This window comes from Anolis carolinensis, chromosome 4 (assembly GCF_035594765.1).
Source record: "Anolis carolinensis isolate JA03-04 chromosome 4, rAnoCar3.1.pri, whole genome shotgun sequence".
Lineage (NCBI taxonomy): Eukaryota > Metazoa > Chordata > Lepidosauria > Squamata > Dactyloidae > Anolis > Anolis carolinensis.
The window spans coordinates 149,459,701-149,481,712 of NC_085844.1; the positions used below are offsets into that span (position 1 = coordinate 149,459,701).

Genomic DNA, 22,012 nt, shown 5'->3' on the forward strand with positions numbered 1-22,012 from the left:
ATGCTCAGTGGTCACTGCTCTTTGATGGGATGTACTAACTCAGCAAAAATATTTGACATTTTTTTTGTAGATGCTTCTGCGCTTTGAAATTCTAACCTTGCAACCTGGAATTTAGTTGATGACCTAAAAGGGTTATTCTTTATTTTTGTATTTTTTTTCAATGATGAAAAATAAATATTCAGTAGTCCAAAACTGTTACTGTATTAGCAACACATTAACATGTATTTTACAAGTATTAGTTGCAAGAAAATTTATATCTGATATATGACTAAAAACTTTTCTTTTTTCTTCTCTCATTTCCCTTCTATACCTTCCTTCTTTGCATTTATACAGTGTTCCCTCCCTACTTCGCAGTTCGTTCTTCGCGGATCACTGTTTCACGGTTTTTCAATATCCTCTAAAATATTAAAACTCATAAAAATTACAATTTACAGCCTAAGGAAGGGAGAAAGGAGAAGCCAAAGGGAGAGAAAAGGAGCCCAAGGGGCAACGGGAGGAAAAGGAGGCGATTTATCAACTCACGATTGGTTGATAAAGACTTAAAATAGTGTATAACTACTAAAATAATGTATAAATATTAAAATAAATATAGTGTCCCTACTTCGCAGATTTTCACTTATTGCGGGTGGTCTTGGAACGTAACCCCAGCAATAACCCCAGCAAAAAACACTGTACTTATAAATGCTACTTGGGGTTTCTTAGAGTAGGACAGAGCAGTTATGGTCCTCTTGAGGTTTTTGACTTACAGTATAATAAGTATAGTCAGTTATAAAAGATAATAGAGGTTGCATCCAAAAGGATTTGGCGTGTCATATGTGCCCCATCTGTGTTTTAAAAGTAAGGATAAAGTTGAGCTGACTGTGGAAGGTGTAGAATGATCAGGTAGTAAGACTACCTTGGTAGTCTTACTATATGCTACATTTAATGTGTTTAGCATAAGCATCCATTGTTTATAGTCTAACTGTTGTGATGGAGTCTTCAAGTACAGATACTACTAGTTGTATTAGAAGAGGCAGGAAGACTGCTCATGAGCAAGACTCCGATGAGGAGCAACAAAGGAAGAGAATCCGGGAAATACTATGGAGCCCTCTGATGATGATACCTTTGAGGGTTTTGAAGGGGATTGTGGGACTGGGAGTCAGGAGGATGGGACGTCAGACTCTGGGAGTGAGGTGATGGATTGGACTAAGGATCCGGGAGATTCTTGAGGAGCCCACAAGCAGTGGTACATTTGAGGGATGGCACGAAGAAGATACAGATGGATCCTGGGGAGTTATGGGTTTGGATAGAAGGTTCAGAGGAGGACTTGTAGATAAAAGTAAGTTTGTTGCTAATGTAACTTTGCAATCGGCAAGGTGTTTTGTTGGGCGCTTTTCAGGATCTCTGTTTCAGAAGACGTGTTTGGAAGACTGCTTTGGGACGTAAGTGTTAACCCGGGTTTTTAGTGGCAACGGGGCTGGCATTGTGTGGGTTTGCGCTGGATTGTCCTGTGTTAGTTTTATGCATTAGCTGCCGGCTTGCCTCCGTCGCTTTGGCTCTTTGTGTTTACCTTGGACTGGAATTCGGTGACTGTGACTTCTTCCTTACGACTTGGACTGGAATTCGATGACTGTGACTTCTCCCTGACGATGCGGACCGGACGTGGCAGCTGGGACTTCTCCTTTACAACGTGGTTTTGCTTTAGCAACATTTTGGGGCATTGTGTGGCCGTTGGTCACTGTGGGTTACTGCTGGTAGCTTTCATGTGTTTGTTTAGCTCCAACCAGCAGGTGGAGCGAGTTTCCAGCCTTTTCAACTAAGTTTGTTTTAATCTGGATTATTTCTCAGGATAATCCAGATTATATCCCAAGTTTGGGTCTTTTGAGTTCTTTTTGGACATTGTTACCTCACACTGAAGAGAAAGTGTTTTGAGCCTCCTTTTGGTTGTTTCTTAGGCTCCTTTGTGTTGTTTTTGCAATAAACTGAGTTGTTTATATTGGCTGGCGTCTGACTCGTAACACTAACATTTCATTGAGTGAGTAGTTTCCACCTGATGGCAAATAAAGCAGTCCATGGCCTATTCCATCTATGCATAGTTAAGAAGGATGTGTTTCTCATAAAGCAAAGTTTAAGATAGCACATCTTACAACTCTGCAGCACCAAGACAAATGAATGTAAAACTAGATAGGAAATGACTTGCAAGATAGTTTATTGTTTTGGCTGTATCTAGTTCGGATAGAAGGGATATTTGAAAAAATTCAAAAATGGTTGCAAATGTTTTTTTATAGCTTTGCAAAAACAAATGGCGCAGACAGGAGAGCAATGAATCACTGACCAGGAGGTCATAAGTTCGAGGCCCGCTCGGAGCTATGTTTGTTGTTTGTCTTTGTCCTATGTTAAAAAGGCATTGAATGTTTGCCTGATGTGTGTAATGTGATCTGCCCTGAGTCCCCTTCGGGGTGAGAAGGGCGGAATATAAATGCTGTAAATAAATAAAATAAATGGGCTCTTTAGATGTATTCAATATAGACTACTATGAAGGAGTGGCTAGTGAAACTGATAGACTTAGCGGAAATTGACAAATCTTCTTGTTTGCTCAGAGAAAGGTTATTAATGACTGGAAACCTCATATGGACTTTTTGTGAAAAAAAACCCCAACCCAAATAACTTTGTAACTTTTGGTTTTTGAAGAGTAGAAGGGATTGTTTGTAGAAAAAAGAAAAGTTGTCAATGTTAGAGATGTAGGTGAGCAATTTGCAGGCAATATAGCTTATTCTCTTGAAGTGTGCCAACATATGTTAATTCTCTAGTTAGCAGATCTACCAATTTTATACCGGTTTAAGAAAAGTCTCTCACTATATTTTGTTATCATGCCGTAATCGTGCTGGGCTTCCTGCAGTGTACCAAGCTGTTTGGCCAGGTAAACATTTTCCTTCAAAAGATGTAATGGGTGAGTATTTCAGCACCATCAACTTTTATGCCAACTGTTACTGGTTTATTGTTGTTGGAATGGGCCTTTACCTCTGAACTCACCCTGCTGTTTGCCAGTGGCTGTATCTGTCCCTAGTGTATACCATTTCCAGAGTTGTTCAGCATTCATTTACCCCATATCCCATGTTTATCAGTGACTCTCTACATTACTTTTGTTTCATTGTTGTTGAATCTGAAATACATTTTAAGTGCACAAACATTCGTCAGAAGCTAACACAGTGTCCTAAGCCTGGGCCCCACTACCATCCAAGGCTTCATGTGGTACATAATGCATCTTACCAAGAGCAGTAGGTCAATGTTTTCCCCCAGCTTGGTGATGTGATGCAGCTATGTCTGTCCCCATCAACCTGACTTTGATAGGGGTCCCTCCAGTGTCTGCCCTAAATACTAACTCTATTGCTCTATTTGTTTCATGGATTATTTGGTAAATAATGTTTTCTGTGATTGGCAGTTCAAAGGTTTCAAGCACTGTTTCTTCATTTGTATTCCTCTTTGGCCCTGGGCATTATTAAATGATGCCTCTCACTGTTTTACAGTGAACTGTGAATGTCTGTATAAATGCTTCCTTCCTTCCCTCTCATGACCTAAGACTATCTGCTTGTTTTTTTTTTATTGAACTAGGCTGGGTAAGCATTGCATTTACTGCTTTCTCACCTCTAGATTGCCTGTCTTTGAACTAGCATGAACAAAGGATCCACCTTCAGAACACCTTACTGTAGAAACACCTCTGGCCTGGAGTACTGAGTAACAATTTCTCCCTATCCCAATGGATTTCATTCAACCATTGCAACAATCATTCAGGGTTGTCTTCCCCATCTGCAGCCACGCTATCTATGAGTGTTGAATGAAAAGTAATGCCTCCACCTTCATTACTTAGATTTGTGATGGGAATATTTTAATAAACCAAACAGAGAAATAATCCTTAGAATGTGCTCTTTAACTACCACTATTCACTTTTCCACATATCACCAGACAATTGGATACATTTCTGCCAACGAGGAACAAGTTTTCTGAAGCAGTCACAGAAGAAATTCACACTCTGTTTCCGCAACCAGCGCCTCACAGTACCCATCATGCACAGATCTTCCGATATCCAAGCAAAGCAATGTGACCCACACGTTCTTGTGAAATGCCAATTATGTTTGAAATTTCTCTCTGAGTGACACGACAATTGTCCTAAATCAATCTGTCAACCTTTTTGCTTGTGAAACTCAGTGGTTGCTGTCACAGGACATCCAACTTTTTGTTTGTCACGCAAGTCAGATGTTCCCACCTCAACATCTTTAAACTTACTCGCCCAACAACTCACAGTACTCACATTAACACAATCACCATAAACAGCTTGCATTCTCTGATGAATCTCTTTTGGGGTGACACCTTCTGCTGTCAAGAATTCAGTGACTGCACGTTGCTTAAGTTGAATTGACCGACCGTCTGCACAGGGTTCCATACTTCGCACTTTAACAACCATTCAATGCTAAGGCTTCCCACCAAATGGAACTGTAGAGGAGAGTCTACTGAACAAACCAGTACTTGCCACATACCAGTACTGCCATCTGTTGAGGAGTTACGAAGGTGGAGGCATTACTTTTCATTCAACCCTCACAGCATTAGAAATAAGGAGGTGGTGTTTCCTCCTCTCTTTTCCCCAAGTTCTACACAAAATGCTATGCCAATTCTCGCAATCACCTCTTCCAAAATTAACACATTAGGGGGAGAATGAAGCCTCTCTCCATGTGCACTGATTGGAAAGGAGTGGAGAGTACGATTTTTTGTTGCTCCTTTCAGGAAAGAGCACAGAAATAGAAGGTTAAATGAGATGATTCTCCCACACTTATTACCACATCAATTTGAGAAATGACTAAAACTATAACAATCTTTAAGCTACAGTGTGGGCTACCTAACTAATATGTTGGATTTGCGCTTAGGAAAAAAGCTGGTGTGACCCATGTTTAAACACATTACCAACTCATCCATGAAGTATGAATGTGAGGAATAGACATGTTTTTAAAATCCTTAGTGAGAAAGAGCTATATCTGAAACATGAAGAAAAAAGACAGGGAAATGAGAGTTTGCAGATTTTGTGAATTTTTTTGCAAAAAAAAACTTCACAGAGTTATCTGGGGGTTTTATTGCATTCAAGAATAAAATAAGTGAAAATTAACACTGGTAGTATGGTGGTCACTGCAAGAAACACAAGACATTTTCAGTCTAACTTGCCTCGCATGATTGTTCTGAAGATAAAATGGAATGATGCTTGGATACACTGGATGCCCTTAACTCCATAGAATAAACAGAGGAGCTTTAAGATGTAAATAAAATACAACAAATTCAGAAGCCCCATGGGGCTTTATTTCTCTATAACAAAAATTGTTTGCCTTGCATACACATGCAGATACTAACAAATTCTATGATAATTATACTATAAACAGAGCCACCATTAAGAAGCAATAAGGCTTCTGCTAAGTTTGGAGGCTCATCCAGTGACACACCAAACACTAATATCAAGATTTAGAGGAAGTTCCTGCCTGCACGGATCCGGTTTTTATGATCATGAGAGAATAAAATCAACTTAGATACTATCATCTACATGACTAGTTAATGAAGTGAGTCTAGTCTTAGCTCATATGGCCACCTATTCCTGGTACGTTTTCTGTGCATCTAACAGCAACTAGACGTAGAGCTTTTACAGCAGTGGCGCCATCACTCTGGAATACTCTGCCACCTGAAGTTCGTGCCTTGCGGGACTTATCAGTCTTCCGCAGGGCATGTAAGACACACCTGTTTCGGCAGGCTTTTGATCTCCGTTATTGCTGTTTTTAAATTGCTTAGATTTTAGCTTGTTTTGTAAGCCACTCCAAGCCCTGGGGGAGTGTTTTTAAGGTTTTTTTAAAAAGATATTTTAAAGATGTTTTTAAATTGTTAGATTTTAGCCTGCTCTTGTAAGCCGCCTCGAGCCCTAGGGGAGTGGCGGCATATAAGTTTGAATAATAAATAAATATCATAGAATATAGGTAGGTACACAGCATCCAAACTTGTTGCTAGAATGTGATTCTCAACAGCCATAGTCAGCATACAGAGGCAATACAGAGGAATACTGGAAGTTGCAGTCAAAGAAACACCTGGAGGGCAAAATGATTCCCACTCCTTTAGTAAAGAACATAGTAAGAACATGCTAACCCACACACCCCAAACACACATATATCTCCAAAATTTCCCCATTATTTTTATTTTGTTTTATTTATCTGTTTTGCCATTTCTGGGCCATTTTAGGCCCAGGTAAGTAGTTTTTTGTCTGTTTGTTTGTTTTGCAACAGAAAATTAGGTATGATATGAAAAAAAAACTTTATTAAACTGCAAACTTTTTGTCTTTGCACATCAATCATTACCTTGACGCGGTGCTGGGGCTTGAGTGCCTCGATGATGCCATGAGCTATACCGTGCAGGGCCACCCAAGATGGGAAGGTCATGGCAGATGGGTCAGACTAAATACGATCCCTGGGGAAGGTAATGACAACCCACTCCAGTATTCTTACCATGAAAACTAAATGGATCAGTACAACCAGGGAAATGTCAGTATACCATCGGAAGATAGGACTCCCAGGTCAGAAGATGGTCAAAATGCTACTGGGGAGGAACAGAGAACTAGTCCAACTAGCCTCAGATGTGATGATGCGGTTGGCTCAACGCTGAAAGGAAGGCTAATGGCCGACAGTGCTGGAGGTGAATGACAAATCCGATGTTCTAAAGATCAACACACTATAGGAACCTGGAATTTAAGATCTATGAGTCAAGGCAAACTGGACATGGTTATTGGTGAGATTAAAGATAAGACATTCTGGGCGTCATTGAACTGAAATGGACTGGATTGGGCCACTTCACAACAGGTGACCACCAGATCTACTACTGTGGACAAGAGGAACACCAAAGAAATGGAGTAGCTTTCATAATTAATAATAAAGTTGCTAAAGATGTGCTTGGATACAACCCAAAAAATGATAGAATGATCTCAATTCGAGTTCAAGTCAAGCCGTTTAACATCACAGTGATCCAAATATACGCCCCAACCACAGCTGCTGAAGAAGCAGAATTAGATCAGTTCCATGAGGATCTGCAGCACCTACTGGATTAATACACCAAAAAGAGACATTATTTTCATTACAGGAGACTGGAATGCTAATGTGGGCAGTCAAATGACAACCGGGATCACAGGCAAGCATGGTTTGGGACAACAAAATGAAACAGGACATAGGCTGTGCATAACAAACACTCTCTTCCAACAACCTAAAAGACAGCTTTACACATGGACTTCACCAGATGGTCAACACCGGAATCAGATTGACGACATCCTTTGCAGCCAAAGGTGGCGGACATCCATTCAGTTGGTGAAAACAAGACCTGGAGCTGACTGTAGTTCAGATCACGAACTTCTTATAGCACAATTTAGAGTCAGACTAAAGAGAATGAGGAAAATACACAGACCAGTTAGATATGTTCTCACAACTATTCCTAGTGAATATGCAGTGGAGGCGAAGAATAGATTACAGGGACTAGATTTAATAAATAGAGTCCCAGAAGAACAATGGACAGAAGTCCACAACATTGTTCAGGAGGCGACAACAAAGTACGTCACAAAGAAAAAGAAAACCAAGAAGGCAAGATGGTTGTCTGATGAGACACTGGAAGTAGCCCAAGAGAGAAGGAAGACAAAAGGAAACAGTGATGGGGGAGATATGCCCAACTAAATGCACAATTCCAGAGGTTAGCCAGAAGAGACAAGGAACTATTTTTAAACAAGCAATGCATGGAAGTGGAAGAAGACAATAGAATAGGAAGGACAAGAGACCTCTTCCAGAAAATCAGGAACATCTGAGGTAAATTTCAGGCAAAAATGGGCATGATCAAAAACAAAGATGACAAGGACCTAACAGAAGCTGAAGAGATCAAGAAAAGGTGGCGAGAATATACAGATCTGTATAGGAAGGATAATAATATAGACGATAGCTTTGACGGTGTGGTGAGTGAATAGAACCAGACATCCTGAGGAGTGAGGTTGAGTGGTTCTTAAGAAGCATTGCTAATAACAAGGCAGCCAGAGACGACGGGATCCCAGCTGAGTTGTTTAAAATCTAGAAAGATGATGCTATCAAGGTGATGCATGCCATATGCCAGCAAATATGGAAAACACAAGAATGGCCATCAGATTGGAAAAAATCCATTTATATCCCCATACCCAAAAAGGGAAATGCTAAAGAATGCTCAAACTTCCTTACAGTGCGGGGCTTGACGAATCCAAGGCCGGAGTTAAAATTGCTGGAAGAAACATTAACAACCTTAGGTATGCAGATGATACCACTCTGATGGCTGAAACTGAGGAGGAGCTGAGGAGCCTTATCACCAAGGTGAAAGAAGAAAGTGCAAAAGCCAGGCTGCAATTAAACATCAAGAAATCCAAGGTTACGGCAACCAGACCGATTGATAACTGGAAAATAGAGGGAGAAAACGTGGAAGCAGTGACAGACTTCATATTTCTAGGTGCGAAGATCACTGCAGGAAATCAGAAGACATCTACTTCTTGAGAGGAGAGCAATGGCCAACCTCGATAAAATAGTGAAAAGCAGAGACATCACACTGGCAACGAAGGTCCGCATAGTTATAGCAATGGTGTTCCCCATAGTAACCTATGGATGCAAGAGCTGGACCATAAGGAAGGCTGAGCAAAGAAAGATAGACGCTTTTGAACTTTGGTGCTGGAGGAAAATCCTGAGAGTGCCTTGGACTGCAAGAAGATCCAACCAGTCCATCCTCCAGGAAATAATGCCCGGCTGCTCACTGGAGGGAAGGATATTAGAGGAAAAGTTGAAGTATTTTGGCCACATCATGAGGAGACAGGAAAGCTGGATGCTGGGTAAAATGGAAGGAAAAAGGAAGAGAGGCTGACCAAGGGCAAGATGGATAGATGGTATCCTTGACGTGACTGGCTTGACCTTGAGGGAACTGAGAGCGGCGACTGCCGACAGGGAGCTCTGGCGTGGCCTGGTCAGGGCCGTAGCCAGAAAAAAATTTCGGGAGGGGTTTTGAAAATTTCGGGGGGGGGGGGGGGGGAGGGGGTTGAACCCCTAGCACATACCCCTCCCCGCTACAAACCTGTCAATATCTGCTTGAGATAGTGCCTGGAGGGACTCTTAATGTTTTGCATCTCATAGACTTAGCATGGGGATTTGGTTAACCAGTTAAAATTCATGAGTAAACGAGATTTTTTTTATAACATGAAAAATTTCGGGGGGGGGGGGGTTGAACCCCTAACCCCCCCCCCCCCTCGCTACAGGCCTGGGCCTGGTCCATGAGGTCACGAAGAGTCGGATAAGACTGTGTGATTGAAGAAGAAGAAGCACAAGGGACATTGTGTTATAGCACATTTTGCTATCCAGTACACCAATTTAACACTGTCATCCAGCCATTTAATGAAGTTTTACACGCAAAAATAAAGTTCCTGGTGTAGAACTAGTACTTTCAAAATAAGGACTACACAATTAAATAAGAAATAATACTTTAAAACTAGGAACGTATCTTCTTTATTAATAAAAAATATTGTTTATAAAACTTTGAAAATTCCCCAAAAATCCATGGATAAATTAAATGTTCTAGGATTTGGTGCACTAACAGTGGTAAATGTGTTCTAACATTGTAGTAAGTTTCACTCCAAGAGCATTAAAAATGAGAGAGAAAGGAGCCCCTGAAGTTTCCCCAATTATAGTAATTATGTACGCTTATTTTAACAAAACAGTAACGAAATTTTGTTATTCTCACTATAGTTTACTTTAGAAACACATTAGAAATGAAATGCCAGAGCCCCCCAGTTTTGCAGTGACTTCTGAATCATTTTAATGGATCGCACAAGTGTGTGTGTGTATTTATTTATATTTAGCAGGTATAACATGCAATTAAATTTTACATCACATATCCACACACATAGCCTGATCATTGTAATTCTTTCTTTCTTTCTTTCTTTCTTTTAAAAAAGATCTTGAATTCCCTTATTGATATTATTTTTTGTAGTATATTTTGTAGAGTAGACTATAGTGATTTGAGGTATGTGCTTTTTTGGTTTGGGTTTTTTTAACAAAGCAACTCTGTAATTTATCTGCAAGCCAAGACATAGTTCAATGGACATTTCCACAGAATTCAATAGAAATTTATAACTGCCAGTTCTGACCATGTATAATGTGTAACCTTAGGTCAGTTAAAATTAAAGAATTTTGCTTTATTTGAGACAGGTGATTGAAGGAAAGTTCAGGGGAAATCACACTCTCTCTACTATCCTGTAATCCCCCTTCACTGTGATATTCTCTAAAGAGAAAGGCTAGCCCTCTGATTTATCTTTGCAACTCACAAACTAAATTAAAATTCCCAAATGAAACAAAAAACCTCCAGAAATTACAGATGAAATCCTGGACAATAAGAGTACAAAACCCACTAAGCCTATACAATCTCATAAGCCCTTATCATAGTTGGAAAAACAACTCAACGTAAATATCCTTTGTCAATGGTGACATAAAGAACACTATTTTATGAAATATCAATCTTTCAATCAGGTTCAAAACAAAACTTTTATGGGCTTTTTGATTTATATTTTAAATATATTTAAGGCAGCACAATAACTTTCTAAAGCTCTGGAGATACCCTCTTTTGCAGAATGCAGTGACAAGATATTCCCCATGAGTCATTCTGCAATAGAAACCAAGTGGCTCTCTAGCTGAAAGTTATGCTGATTGTGTGGTTTATTGTGTGCTGTTCTTAAATAGTAAATGAAAACAACAAAAATTAAAGGTTCTAGCATTTGCATGCTACAGCTGGCAGCCAAAGCACTAGGCAAAGCAAGGACTATTACATATTACAAATTTAAATACTAATGGAAGACAACATTTTAACACACCTGTTGTCGTGATCACATCATATTTTTCCTACATCTAGTATAAATTATACCAGAGGTATAATATATATCAATTCTCAACTTGTAATGAAAGAAAGTTAATTAAGAAAGTGCTGAAGCTTATATGTGCAAAAGCATCAAGTTTGAACCTTATTTTCTAGAAAGGAGTTTTGCCTGAAACATTAATAAGATATTACCCAGCCAATCACTGCCAACAAAATTCTGCTTGATGAACCAGTAATGTATCTCAACATGGAGCTGCCTTTTAGACTTCTACATGGCATAGCCTACTTGAGGGACCGCATGTCCTCCTATGAGCCCACACGAGCCCTGAGATCATCAGGAGAAGCTCTTTTCTCAGTCCCAATACCACCACAAGTGTGATTGGTCGGAACAAGGGAGAGGGCCTTTTTGGTGGTGGCCCTGCAGCTCTGGAACTCCCTTCATAGAGTGGTGCGATTGGCCCCCCTCCTTGTTGGCCTTTTGTTCACAAATTAAAACTTTCTTGTGGAACCATGCCTTTCCTGATGATTTATAATAGGCAACAACCAGAAAGTAGTTACTGGTAATATACATCTCTGAATGTTATTTGAACTTGGCAATGCTGTTACACAGTTTGTATGTTGACTGGCCATGTACCAACCTCCACACATTAAAAAAAAATCACACACAGGCGTCTTCCAAGAAAAATAAAAACAAACCAACAAAAGTCCCATGGCGATCAGCTAGTGGCGACGGGGGCAGGACTGTGAAATCTGGAAGCCCCTAGTCACAGACTGGCACATGGGCGGTGGATATGGACTCAGTCGTTCTACCTCAAGGACGGGGCAGTTGAGTAGTCCGGCAGCTGTATCCATGACTGAGCAGCCCTTTTTAGGATCCGCTCTGCTCACCCCTCACGGGGAAAGGGCTAGAAAAGGTGCCCTAAACATAGTCTGCCTCTCTTATCCCTGACTGGACTGCCGCGTCCAGAGGGGTCATCACTCTGCAGCCAAAAAAGAGAAATTGTGATGCCTCATGGGCCTTGTAGTCCTGTTCCTAGTGCCATCGAGGCAGATGAAGACGAAAACATGGGGTTTTCGCCGGTTCAACAAGAGCCGGAGTCTTTTCACCTGCCGGATGTTGATGTTTGTACCCAAGAATTCAGTAAAACAGACCTTGGACATTCCTCGCCTCTGTTCCCTAGGAGAGAATCCTATTGTGCTGACAGAGGAATCAGGGAACAGAATCGCAGGAGTTTACGGATTGCAGCCAAACAACAGGCTGATTAGACCTGCTTCCCTTGGGAAATTCTAAGGAGTCTTGCATCTGGACAAAGTTGGGTTTCGCTTCCCGTTCTCTAGGGAAAGAGGTTGTTGGTGGGAAAACGAGACCCAATATAGGTGCCTGACGCGGGAGAATCTTTGCGGAGTCAACAGAGCTGCTTCAGGAGTAAGATCGTGTGTGGACTTCGTAACCCCAGTTCCTTGCTTCCCGGATTAAGTATTCAAGATTTGCCTCGCCTTGCTTTTAACCACGGACCTTGTTCCAAGAATCACTGTTTGCCTTGTATCCAGCCTTGTATCCAGCCTTGTATCCAGCCTTGTATCCAGCCTTGTTGTCAAGCTACCTTGGACTCCTAAGACTCTGACATTTCCCCACACTATTGCTTGGCAATAGTGTGTGTTTCAGTATTGGATTTAAACTTTGAACTCTAATATCATTTATTGGACAATACATTTTTGGACTGTTTTTGACCTCATTTGAAAGGTCTGCTTCTGAACTATATTCTTCACTTGTTTTTATTACTTTTATATATTTCCTTAATAAAGATATTAGATAGAGATTGGCCTCCGTGTATGGTTCTTGGTGCCCTGCTGCCAGGGGTCTGACAGAAATGAACTTTGGAACATGGAACGTACAGACACTGTTGGATAACACTGACAGTGAACGTCCCAAACGCAGGACTGCTATCATTGCAAGGGAGCTGGGACGCTTTAAGATCGACATAGCCCTTCAGGAGACCCGGAGAGCAGGAGAGGGACAGCTGAAGGAAGAAAGAGGAGGCTACACCTTCTTCTGGAAGGGACTGCGTAAAGAAGAGCAAAGAATACACAGAGTTGGCTTTGCTATCAGAAATGACCTGGTGAAGCACCTGACTGAAGCACCCTCCGAATTAACCTTGCCAAAAACCAAAAGGCAACCATCATATGTACCTATGCACCAACTCTAGATGCTGACGAAGACATCAAGGAAAATTTTTATTGTCAGCTGGACACCATCCTATCGGAGATACCTAAGAAGTACAAAATCATCCTCCTGGGGGACTTTAATGCCAGAGTCGGACGGGACTCCGACCTGTGGCCAGGGATCATAGGAAAAGACGGGGTCGGAAACAGCAACTCGAATGGCATCTTGCTTCTCACCAAATGCGGAGAGCACAACTTTGTCATCACCAACACGCTCTTCCGCCAGAAAAACAAGCTCAAGACATCATGGAAGCACCCCCGGTCAAAGCATTGGCACCTCTTGGACTATGTTATTACCCGTGCCAGAGACCGCCACGATGTGCTTCTCACAAGAGCCATGACAGGTGCCGATGACTGCTGGACAGATCACAGGTTAATTTGATCCACGATGGCTATCAAGATCGTCCCCAAACGCAGACTCCAAGGAAGAAAAACAAGGCGCAAAATGAACACCCAAGCCCTTCAGGAGCCCTCCAAACGAGCCCTTCTCCAAACAACACTCAAAGATCATCTACCCACAGAACACCCCGAAAATGTTGAGGAACATTGGAACAAACGGAAGACCTCCATCATCACAGCCTGCGAAAAAACCATTGGATACCAAACTGAGAAACATCAATACTGGTTTGACAATAATGACAAAGAGATCCAAAAGCTAATTGATAACAAAAGGAAAGCCTTTCAAACATGGCAGAGAGACACCAACTGTGCTGCCAAGAAAAAGATCTATGCCAGTGCAAAAGCTGAGGTCCAAAGAAGGACCAGAGAACTCAAGAACATCTTGTGGACAAAGAAGACTGAAGAAATCCAACACTTTGCAGATACCCATGATGCTCAGGGATTTTTCAAAGCCACAAAGATCATTTACAGACCAAGAAACTATGGCATACAGCCCCTACGCTCATCAGATGGAACCAAAATTCTGAAGGTCAAAACATCAATTGCACTACGTTGGAAAGAGCACTACCAGAACCTGCTGAATCGTAGCTCCAATGTGGCCGAAGAGCCCTCTCACAAATCCTGCAACAACAAATGGGATGAGCTTGCAGCACTGCCTAGTTTGGAAGAAGTTAGCAATGCCATCAGCCAACAAAAAAACAACAAAGCCAGCGGACCTGATGGGATCTCTGCTGAAATCTTCAAAACGGGTGGACCTGAGCCGATACAACAACTCCACCAGCTCATTGAAAAGCTGTGGGTGACCGAGAAAATCCTAGCAGACTTCAAGGATGCCACCATCATCACCCTTTTCAAGAAAGGAGATAGAACAGACTGCGGGAACTATCGCGATATCTCCCTTCTAACCTCCGCTGGGAAAATCCTCGCAAGAATCCTTGCAAACCGCCTTCTCCCTGTCTCAGAAGACACCCACCCAGAATCCTAGAATGGCTTCCGTACCTCCAGAGGAACAGTGGACATGATCTTCACTGCTCGACAGCTCCAAGAAAAATGCAGGGAACAAAACCAACCTCTGTACATGGCATTCATTGACCTTGCAAAGGCATTCGACACAGTGAATCGCAGCGCTCTCTGGACCATCCTCCAAAAGATCGGGTGCCCTGACAAAATTTGTGAACATCCTGCGGCTCCTCCATGATGACATGATGGCAACAGTCTTGGACAGCAACGGCTCCCAAAGTGACCCATTTAAGGTGGAATCAGGTGTCAAGCAGGGATGTGTTATTGCCCCTACCTTATTTTCCATCTTCATCGCTATGATATTTCACCTTGTTGATGGGAAGCTTCCCACCGGTGTGGAAATCATCTATCGGACAGATGGCAAGCTATTTAACCTCAGCAGACTGAGAGCCGAAACCAAGGTCACCACAACATCTGTTATAGAACTCCAATATGCCAATGACAACGTAGTCTGTGCGCACTCAGAAGAAGACCTACAAGCCACTCTAAACACCTTCGCAGAAGCATACGAGAAGCTCGGCCTTTCATTGAACATCGAGAAAACCAAAGTGCTCTTCCAACAGGCACCAGCTAATCCCTCTGCAGTGCCAGGAATACAGCTTAATGGTGTCACATTAGAAAACGTTAACCATTTCCGCTACCTTGGCAGCCACCTCTCCACAAAAGTCAACATTGACACTGAAATACAACACCGCCTGCTCTGCGAGTGCAGCATTTTTCAGAATGAAGCAGAGAGTGTTTGATGATCGGGACACCCGTAGGTGCTTGTTAATAAAGCCATTGTCCTCCCAACCCTGCTCTACGCTTGCAAAACGTGGACGGTCTACAGACATCACACCAAACTCCAGGAGCGTTTCCATCAGCGTTGCCTCAGAAAAATCCTGCAAATCTCTTGGGAAGACAGGCGGACAAATGTCAGCATGCTGGAAGAAGCAAAGACCACCAGCATTGAAGCGATGCTCCTACGCCATCAACTTTGCTGGACTGGCCACATTCTCCGAATGCCCGATCACCTTCTCCCAAAGCAGTTGCTCTACTCCGAACTCAAGAATGGGAAATGTAATGTTGGTGGGCAGGAAAAGAGATTTAAAGATGGGCTTAAAGCCAACCTTAAAAACTGTGGCATAGACACTGAGAACTGGGAAGCCCTGGCCCTTGAGTGCTCTAATTGGAGGTCAGCTGTGACCAGCAGTGCTGCGGAGTTCGAAGAAGCACGGATGGAGGGCTTAAGGGAGAAGCATGCCAAGAGGAAGGAGCGTCAAGCCAACCCTGACCGAGACCACCTTACACCTGGAAACCGATGTCCTCACTGCGGGAGAACATGCAGATCAAGAATAGGTCTCTTCATCCATCTACGGACACACTCCCAAGATGGAAGACAATCGTCCTCGAACTACGAGGGATCGCCTATGTAAGTAAGTAAGTAAGTAAGCTGTTACACAGCCTAATGAAGATGGAGTTGTTTGAGGTTCACAGAACTTTAATCATATATGTCATAAGTTATTAATATGTTATTTATGGTTTATGTAGGGGCAATTTGTTTATTTGGTTTATGAAGTTTTTAAATTGAATTTGTATGAATTTGTATGTTATGTAATGTCTGTTGCTTTTAATTACTGCACACCACTTTGAGTCCCACCCATGGGAGAAAAGACTGCTCTGGGTCCCCCTGGGGGAGAAGAGCGGTAAATAAATAAATAAATAAATAAATAAATAAGAGATAAAAATAACTAAATAAACAAATAATAGCCATATTGGCTTTCCCATACATTCATCTCTATGTACTACAACTGTTTTCCTCTCCTGAAACAACAATGAATGGAAGGGTAGCTTTCATGTCACAAATGAGAGGGGCAAACTGCGCTCCTTAGTAAAGCTGTCTTTTCCCCCTAAATACCTTTATGAGAGCATTCCCCTACAGGTATTTCCAGAGTGGGAAAACAGTCCTATTCTTGGATAAGAGAGGCTAGACTGCCCCAGAATGTGCCTCCTCCTGCCTGACTTTCACTGTCACATCTAGCATGAGGGTGCAGGGCTGATGCAGAACCCTGTGATTCAAAGGATCTGTTTATACAATAGAATTAATACAGTATGACACCACTTTAACTGCCATGGCTCAGTGCAATAAAATCATGGGAGCTGTAGTTTGGTGAGTGTTGATGCCTCACAAAACTAGAAATACCAGGATTCCATAGCATTGAGTCATGGCAATTAAAGTGGTATCAAACTATTTTAATTCTAAGGTTTAGAGACCTGAGAAATACGGGAAGCAATAGAGTTCCTCTTCCCCCTTGACACCCATCCTCTTTTTGGAAAAGGCCACTTTTTCAGCAAGGATGGACACTGACAAATAATAGCTTATATGACCTTCATTAAAAATATGAAGATTTAGGTAGTCTATGGTAATCATTATAGCTGTAAATGGATAAATTTATCCCATAGGATGTAATCCTATGATTATGCTCTTAATCATTAGTTATGAACTGCTAAGGAGGTTTAAAGAGTTTAAAACCTTAAGAAAACTGAATTCCAATAGGAATGTGCAAAGCATATAATTTTATTTCCACAACGTTTTTTATTGCTTCAGCTTGATGTAATGATTTGATGGTTGGACTAAGATGTTTTTCTTTCTATCCCACTCCCATCACAAATTTATTAGTCTTAGTGGAAGGCTGTTTCTTGAAAGCAATTCAGTTCAAAAGCGGCAGCAAGATGAGAAGAGACAATGCCTGCCCAGCTAAGAGTAGATCTGCCCTGTAGAATTAATTCAGTTTAACATCACTTTAACTGTCATTGGCCTTCTCTGTCAAAGGGTGCTGCTATCTCACCAAACTACAACTCCTAAGGTTCCATAGCATTGAGCCATGTGTAGACCAGTGGTTCTCAACCTGTGGGTCCCCAGATGTTTTGGCCTTCAACTCCCAGAAATTCTAACAGCTACACCATGGACTCACAGGTATTGAACCGAAGACTGATTCAGAAAGATGTCAGATAAACAAATAGCGTATTCTCAAGTCAACTGTAACCGAAGAACTACTGTCTTTACACAAGTCATTACACCTGCACATTGTCCACAGTGAAAAGCAGCTGAAATTGCTGTTTTGAAGGGAATACATAATAATTATATAATCATAATAATACATAACCAAAAACATCTTTACACTTTGCACTTTAATTTTGACTTCCGGGATGTGTTTGCATTCAGCTAGTGTTGATTTGCATCAAAGTGCAGAGATCTTTTTCAGCTAGAGAAGGGATGAGATTAAAACAGAAAATATGTGTGTGAATGAAGTATTAAGACTTTATAGTAAACATTGGTGAAGAGGGATGGGAATGCAGACATCAATTGTGTTCCAATTCATGTGGCAAAATGTCTTCTGCCAGCTCTGGTTCACAGATAAATAGATAGAGACCAGAAACAACTCCAGTGACAGTGAAAATTAAAAACCATTGAGACTGTGGCTGAACACATGTGTTGTACTTAACATATGAATGAGAACCACTGAAGCCTATTTCAGGGGAAAGACCAGGGATTCCCCTCCAACATGTAGTTTGCAATACAGCTTCAGAGCCCCTAGTGAACCAACTGTAAACATTTGCACTAGTATATTTACTTAATAGTTTTGTACTGTTGCCATAAAATCCCAGTATTACTGAAACTATAAGCATATCCCATCCCAAGTCCTGGGACTTAAGTGCATAAAAAGAACTGAATGAAGAACTGGCTAATAAAAAGTAGGAAATACAGGAATATACTCTCCCTTTGAAAGGAGAAAGTCGTTCATTTTAACTTACAGTAGTATAATCCCATTAAAGTCTAATAGAAAAAGAAATTACACAGGCTGCTATATTGGGAAAATTAAACACAAATTAGAAGCCAAAACAGCCTCAGTTTTTTTCTAAGGAAAAGAAAGAAATTGTTGTTCAATTTTCTTAATACTTGCACAGTTTAGATGAACATTTTTTCACTCGTTCCCACAGTTTATTATAAATATAAAACAAGGCGCCCCCTTAAGCGTTTTTAGTAACAAATTAAACATTTACGTTTTTAGTGTGCAGGGAGGCTTAGCGTTTGCGGAGCTTCAAAACCGAAGTACAGCCTCAAGGGAAGCTGCTCCGCTGACAAATTAATACCTCAGAGAATAGAGCTGAATAGTGGCAATGAACTCATTTGTTCCCCCAATAATGAAGAATGACTCTTTCTTTACCACATCTGTGACTGTTGCTATGGTGACCCAGGCTTACCTCATTGCTTCTCGAAGGGCTCCACGCTCCCCAAGAGTCGTGTGCTTGATGTCATCAAAATTATTTTCCAGTCTCTCACAGCTCTGCAATAATAATAATAATAATAATAATAATAATAATAATAATAATAATACAAAAAAGAGCACACACAATTAAAATACAATTCCAAGTTGGCTAAAACCCTCCATTCTAGTTGGATAAATTACTAGCGTTTGCTCTCAGTGTAAACATAGCTGATTATATTGATTATGTATTCATATATATTACTCATTTTTGCCTTTAATTGCATAAGAGTAATTAAAAATGACACTATGAACTCAGCCATAAAGTACACATGAAGCTTATGATATGGTTGCCATGACAATCCTTTTATCAACATTCTATAATGTGAGAGATAAAATTTCTTCCTGTCTGCTTTCCTTGTCCTCCTCTTCCAATCTGAGAAGGAAGAACAACTGCATTTGTGCTCTGTACCTAACAGCAGAGGGGGATGCATTCAGAAAGATCTGCCAAAGTTGCATATGTTTACAGTTTGGAAAGGAAATAGTCTGAACATGAATCAGGTTTCAAAATCATAGGATAAACAAGTACACAAAGGGGAAGGAGGAGTCTAGTGCCATGTGAAAAGGTGGTTTGTGAAGCATTGCTGCCAATTAACACAAACATGGAGAACTAAACTCAATAAATCATGTATAGTCAGCTCTACATATCTTCAGATTCTGCATCCATGAATTCAATCATCCATTGCTATAAAAGAAATTAATTCCAAATGAAAAACTTTGATGTCCTTTTATATAAGAGATGCCAATTGCTGTTTGGAGCCCTAACTGACAGTTCAGAGTACAGATGATTCAGCCAAGTTGAGATTGCATCAGCCCAGCTGGACCATCACTTTATCATCCATGTTGCAGTTGCCATTTCCAGACAGCTATAGAGCTCCATGTGAGCTCCTGGTCACTTGGGGACCTCTGCTGATATCAAAATGGGGAGCTCGCAATTGCCAGGAGCTCACATGATGCTCTGTGGCCATTTGAGAAAGATGTTGGCACCGTCACCATTCTCAGATGGCTGCAGAGATTAATGTGAGATCCTGCACTTATGAAACTGGGAAAGTAGTGCCAACATGTCCCAAGTGGATGGTTGGATCAGTCCAAATCTGACCTGATCCTCCTGTCCACACTGCACCAAAGCACTATCAGGTTGCTCCAGAGCACCTCGACTTTTCTAAACATGGGACTAACTAAATTAGATTAACACAGTTTTATCCTGCAAGAACTTCATGGAGACAGCCAGGATCTAACTCACGGCGAGTATGGGTTATATTTCACACTAGCGTATGTACCCAGAGTTTCCCAGGAATGCATTTTTAATGGGATCGTTCATAAATTTGTAAAACATCTCAGCACAGATGAACTCAGAAATACACTGAATATAGAATTCTGTTAAGAACTGGATTATTACCCAAATTGTGTCTTCTTAAGGAACCCTTTCTCCCTTTTCCATCTCGCTTCCATTTTTGCCTCTCCCTCTGAGAAGGCCTTCCTTAGAACGTCTCCAGGGTATCGGAGGCTCCTAGAGCATCTCCCTGCTTACCATATGAACTAACCTTTTACATTTATCATCTCTCTCTCTGCGGTAGCCTTTCTATCTGTATACTACCATCTTGTGGTTGCATCTGAGCACCATAGTGAGAGGTTAATGGGCCACCAACATAGGTCATTTTAAAAATAAAACAGCAAACAAAAGGGGTGTTTTTTTTTAGTTTACATCCCACCAGTTTTTTTAATTGGATCATGAAGGGTATGTGTTCCAAGTTAGATCCAGATCCATGAAGCCTTTGTGGTACAAACACACATATATGTTCACTTTTAGATATAGATATATACGAGCCCAGTCTCTCTCCTGGTTTTAAAATAATATCAGTAGAACTATAATAAATTGCACTCAAAGATGGTGTGTGTTACAAGTCAGATGCCAGCCAATATAAACAACTCAGTTTATTGCAAAAACAACACAAAGGAGCATAAGAAACAACCAAAAGGAGACTCAAAACACTTTCTTTTCAGTGTGAGGTAACAATGTCCAAAAGGAACTCAAAAGACCCAAACTAGTATATAATTTGGATTATCCTGGGAAATAATCCAGATTAAAACAAACTTAGTTGAAAAGGCTGGGAACTCGCTCCACCTGCTGGTTGGAGCTAAACAAACACAGGAAAGCTACCAGCTATTACCCACAGTGACCAACGGCCACACAATGCCCCAAAACGTAGTTAAAGCTAAACCGCGTCATAAATTAGAAGTCACAGCCGCAACATCCAGTCCATTAGGAAGAAGTCACAGGCATCGAGTTCCAGTCCAAGTCATCAGGGAGAAGTCACAGTCACTGAATTCCAGTCCAAGGTAAACACAAAGAGCCAAAGTGACAGAGGCAAGCCGGCAGGTCCCAAAGTAGTCTTCCAAACTTCTGAAACAGAGATCCCGAAAGCGCCCAACAAACACCTTGCCGATTGCCAAGTTACATTAGCAACAAACCTACTTTTATCTACAAGTCCTCCTCTGAACTTGAGCCAGCCAATGCCTCATCCACAGCTGGTTGCTGCAAATCCTCATCAGAGCTGGAGTCACCCAACACCCCACCTCCAGCTGCAGCCCTTCTACGATCTCTCCAGCCAGACCACCTTCTAGCCAAACCCATAACTCCCCGGGATCCATCTGTATCTTCTCTGTGCCATCCCTCAAATGTACCACTGCTTGTGGGCTCCTCAAAAATCTCCCAGATCTCCTGAACCTTAGTCCAATCCATCACTTCACTCCCAGAGTCTGACATCCCATCCTCCTGACACAGTCCCACAATCCCCTTCAAAACCCTCAAAGGTATCATCATCAGTGGGCTGCATAAGTATTTCCCGGATTCTCTTCCTTTGTTGTTCCTCATTGGAGTCTTGCTCACGAGCAGTCTTCCTGCCTCTTCTAATACAACTAGTAATATCAGTACTTGAAGACTCCATCACAACACTTAGACTATAAACAGTGTGAGTGCATTTTTTGCTTACGTTGGTAGAAAAAGGAAGAAAAAGGAGGCGATAGGGCCTCTGCAAGGAGAAGATGGGGTGATGGCGACAGGGGACAGGGAAAAGGCAGAACTGCTCAATGCCTTCTTTGCCTCGGTCTTCTCACAAAAAGAAAGCCATCTTCTACCTCAGCAACATGGAATG

The 22,012-nt window shown here is 41.5% G+C and overlaps 1 protein-coding gene across 5 annotated transcripts in view; it reads right to left on the bottom strand.

Moving 5' to 3' along the window:
• dpyd (dihydropyrimidine dehydrogenase) overlaps positions 1–22,012 on the bottom strand; it is a 668,284-nt gene that overhangs the window by 562,316 nt on the left and 83,956 nt on the right. For all 5 annotated transcript variants that reach the window (XM_062977979.1, XM_008109224.3, XM_003220086.4 and 2 more), the window contains exon 3: positions 18,796–18,878. In XM_062977979.1, the coding sequence (XP_062834049.1) occupies positions 18,796–18,878 (83 nt within the window). The remainder of the gene's footprint in view (positions 1–18,795; positions 18,879–22,012) is intronic.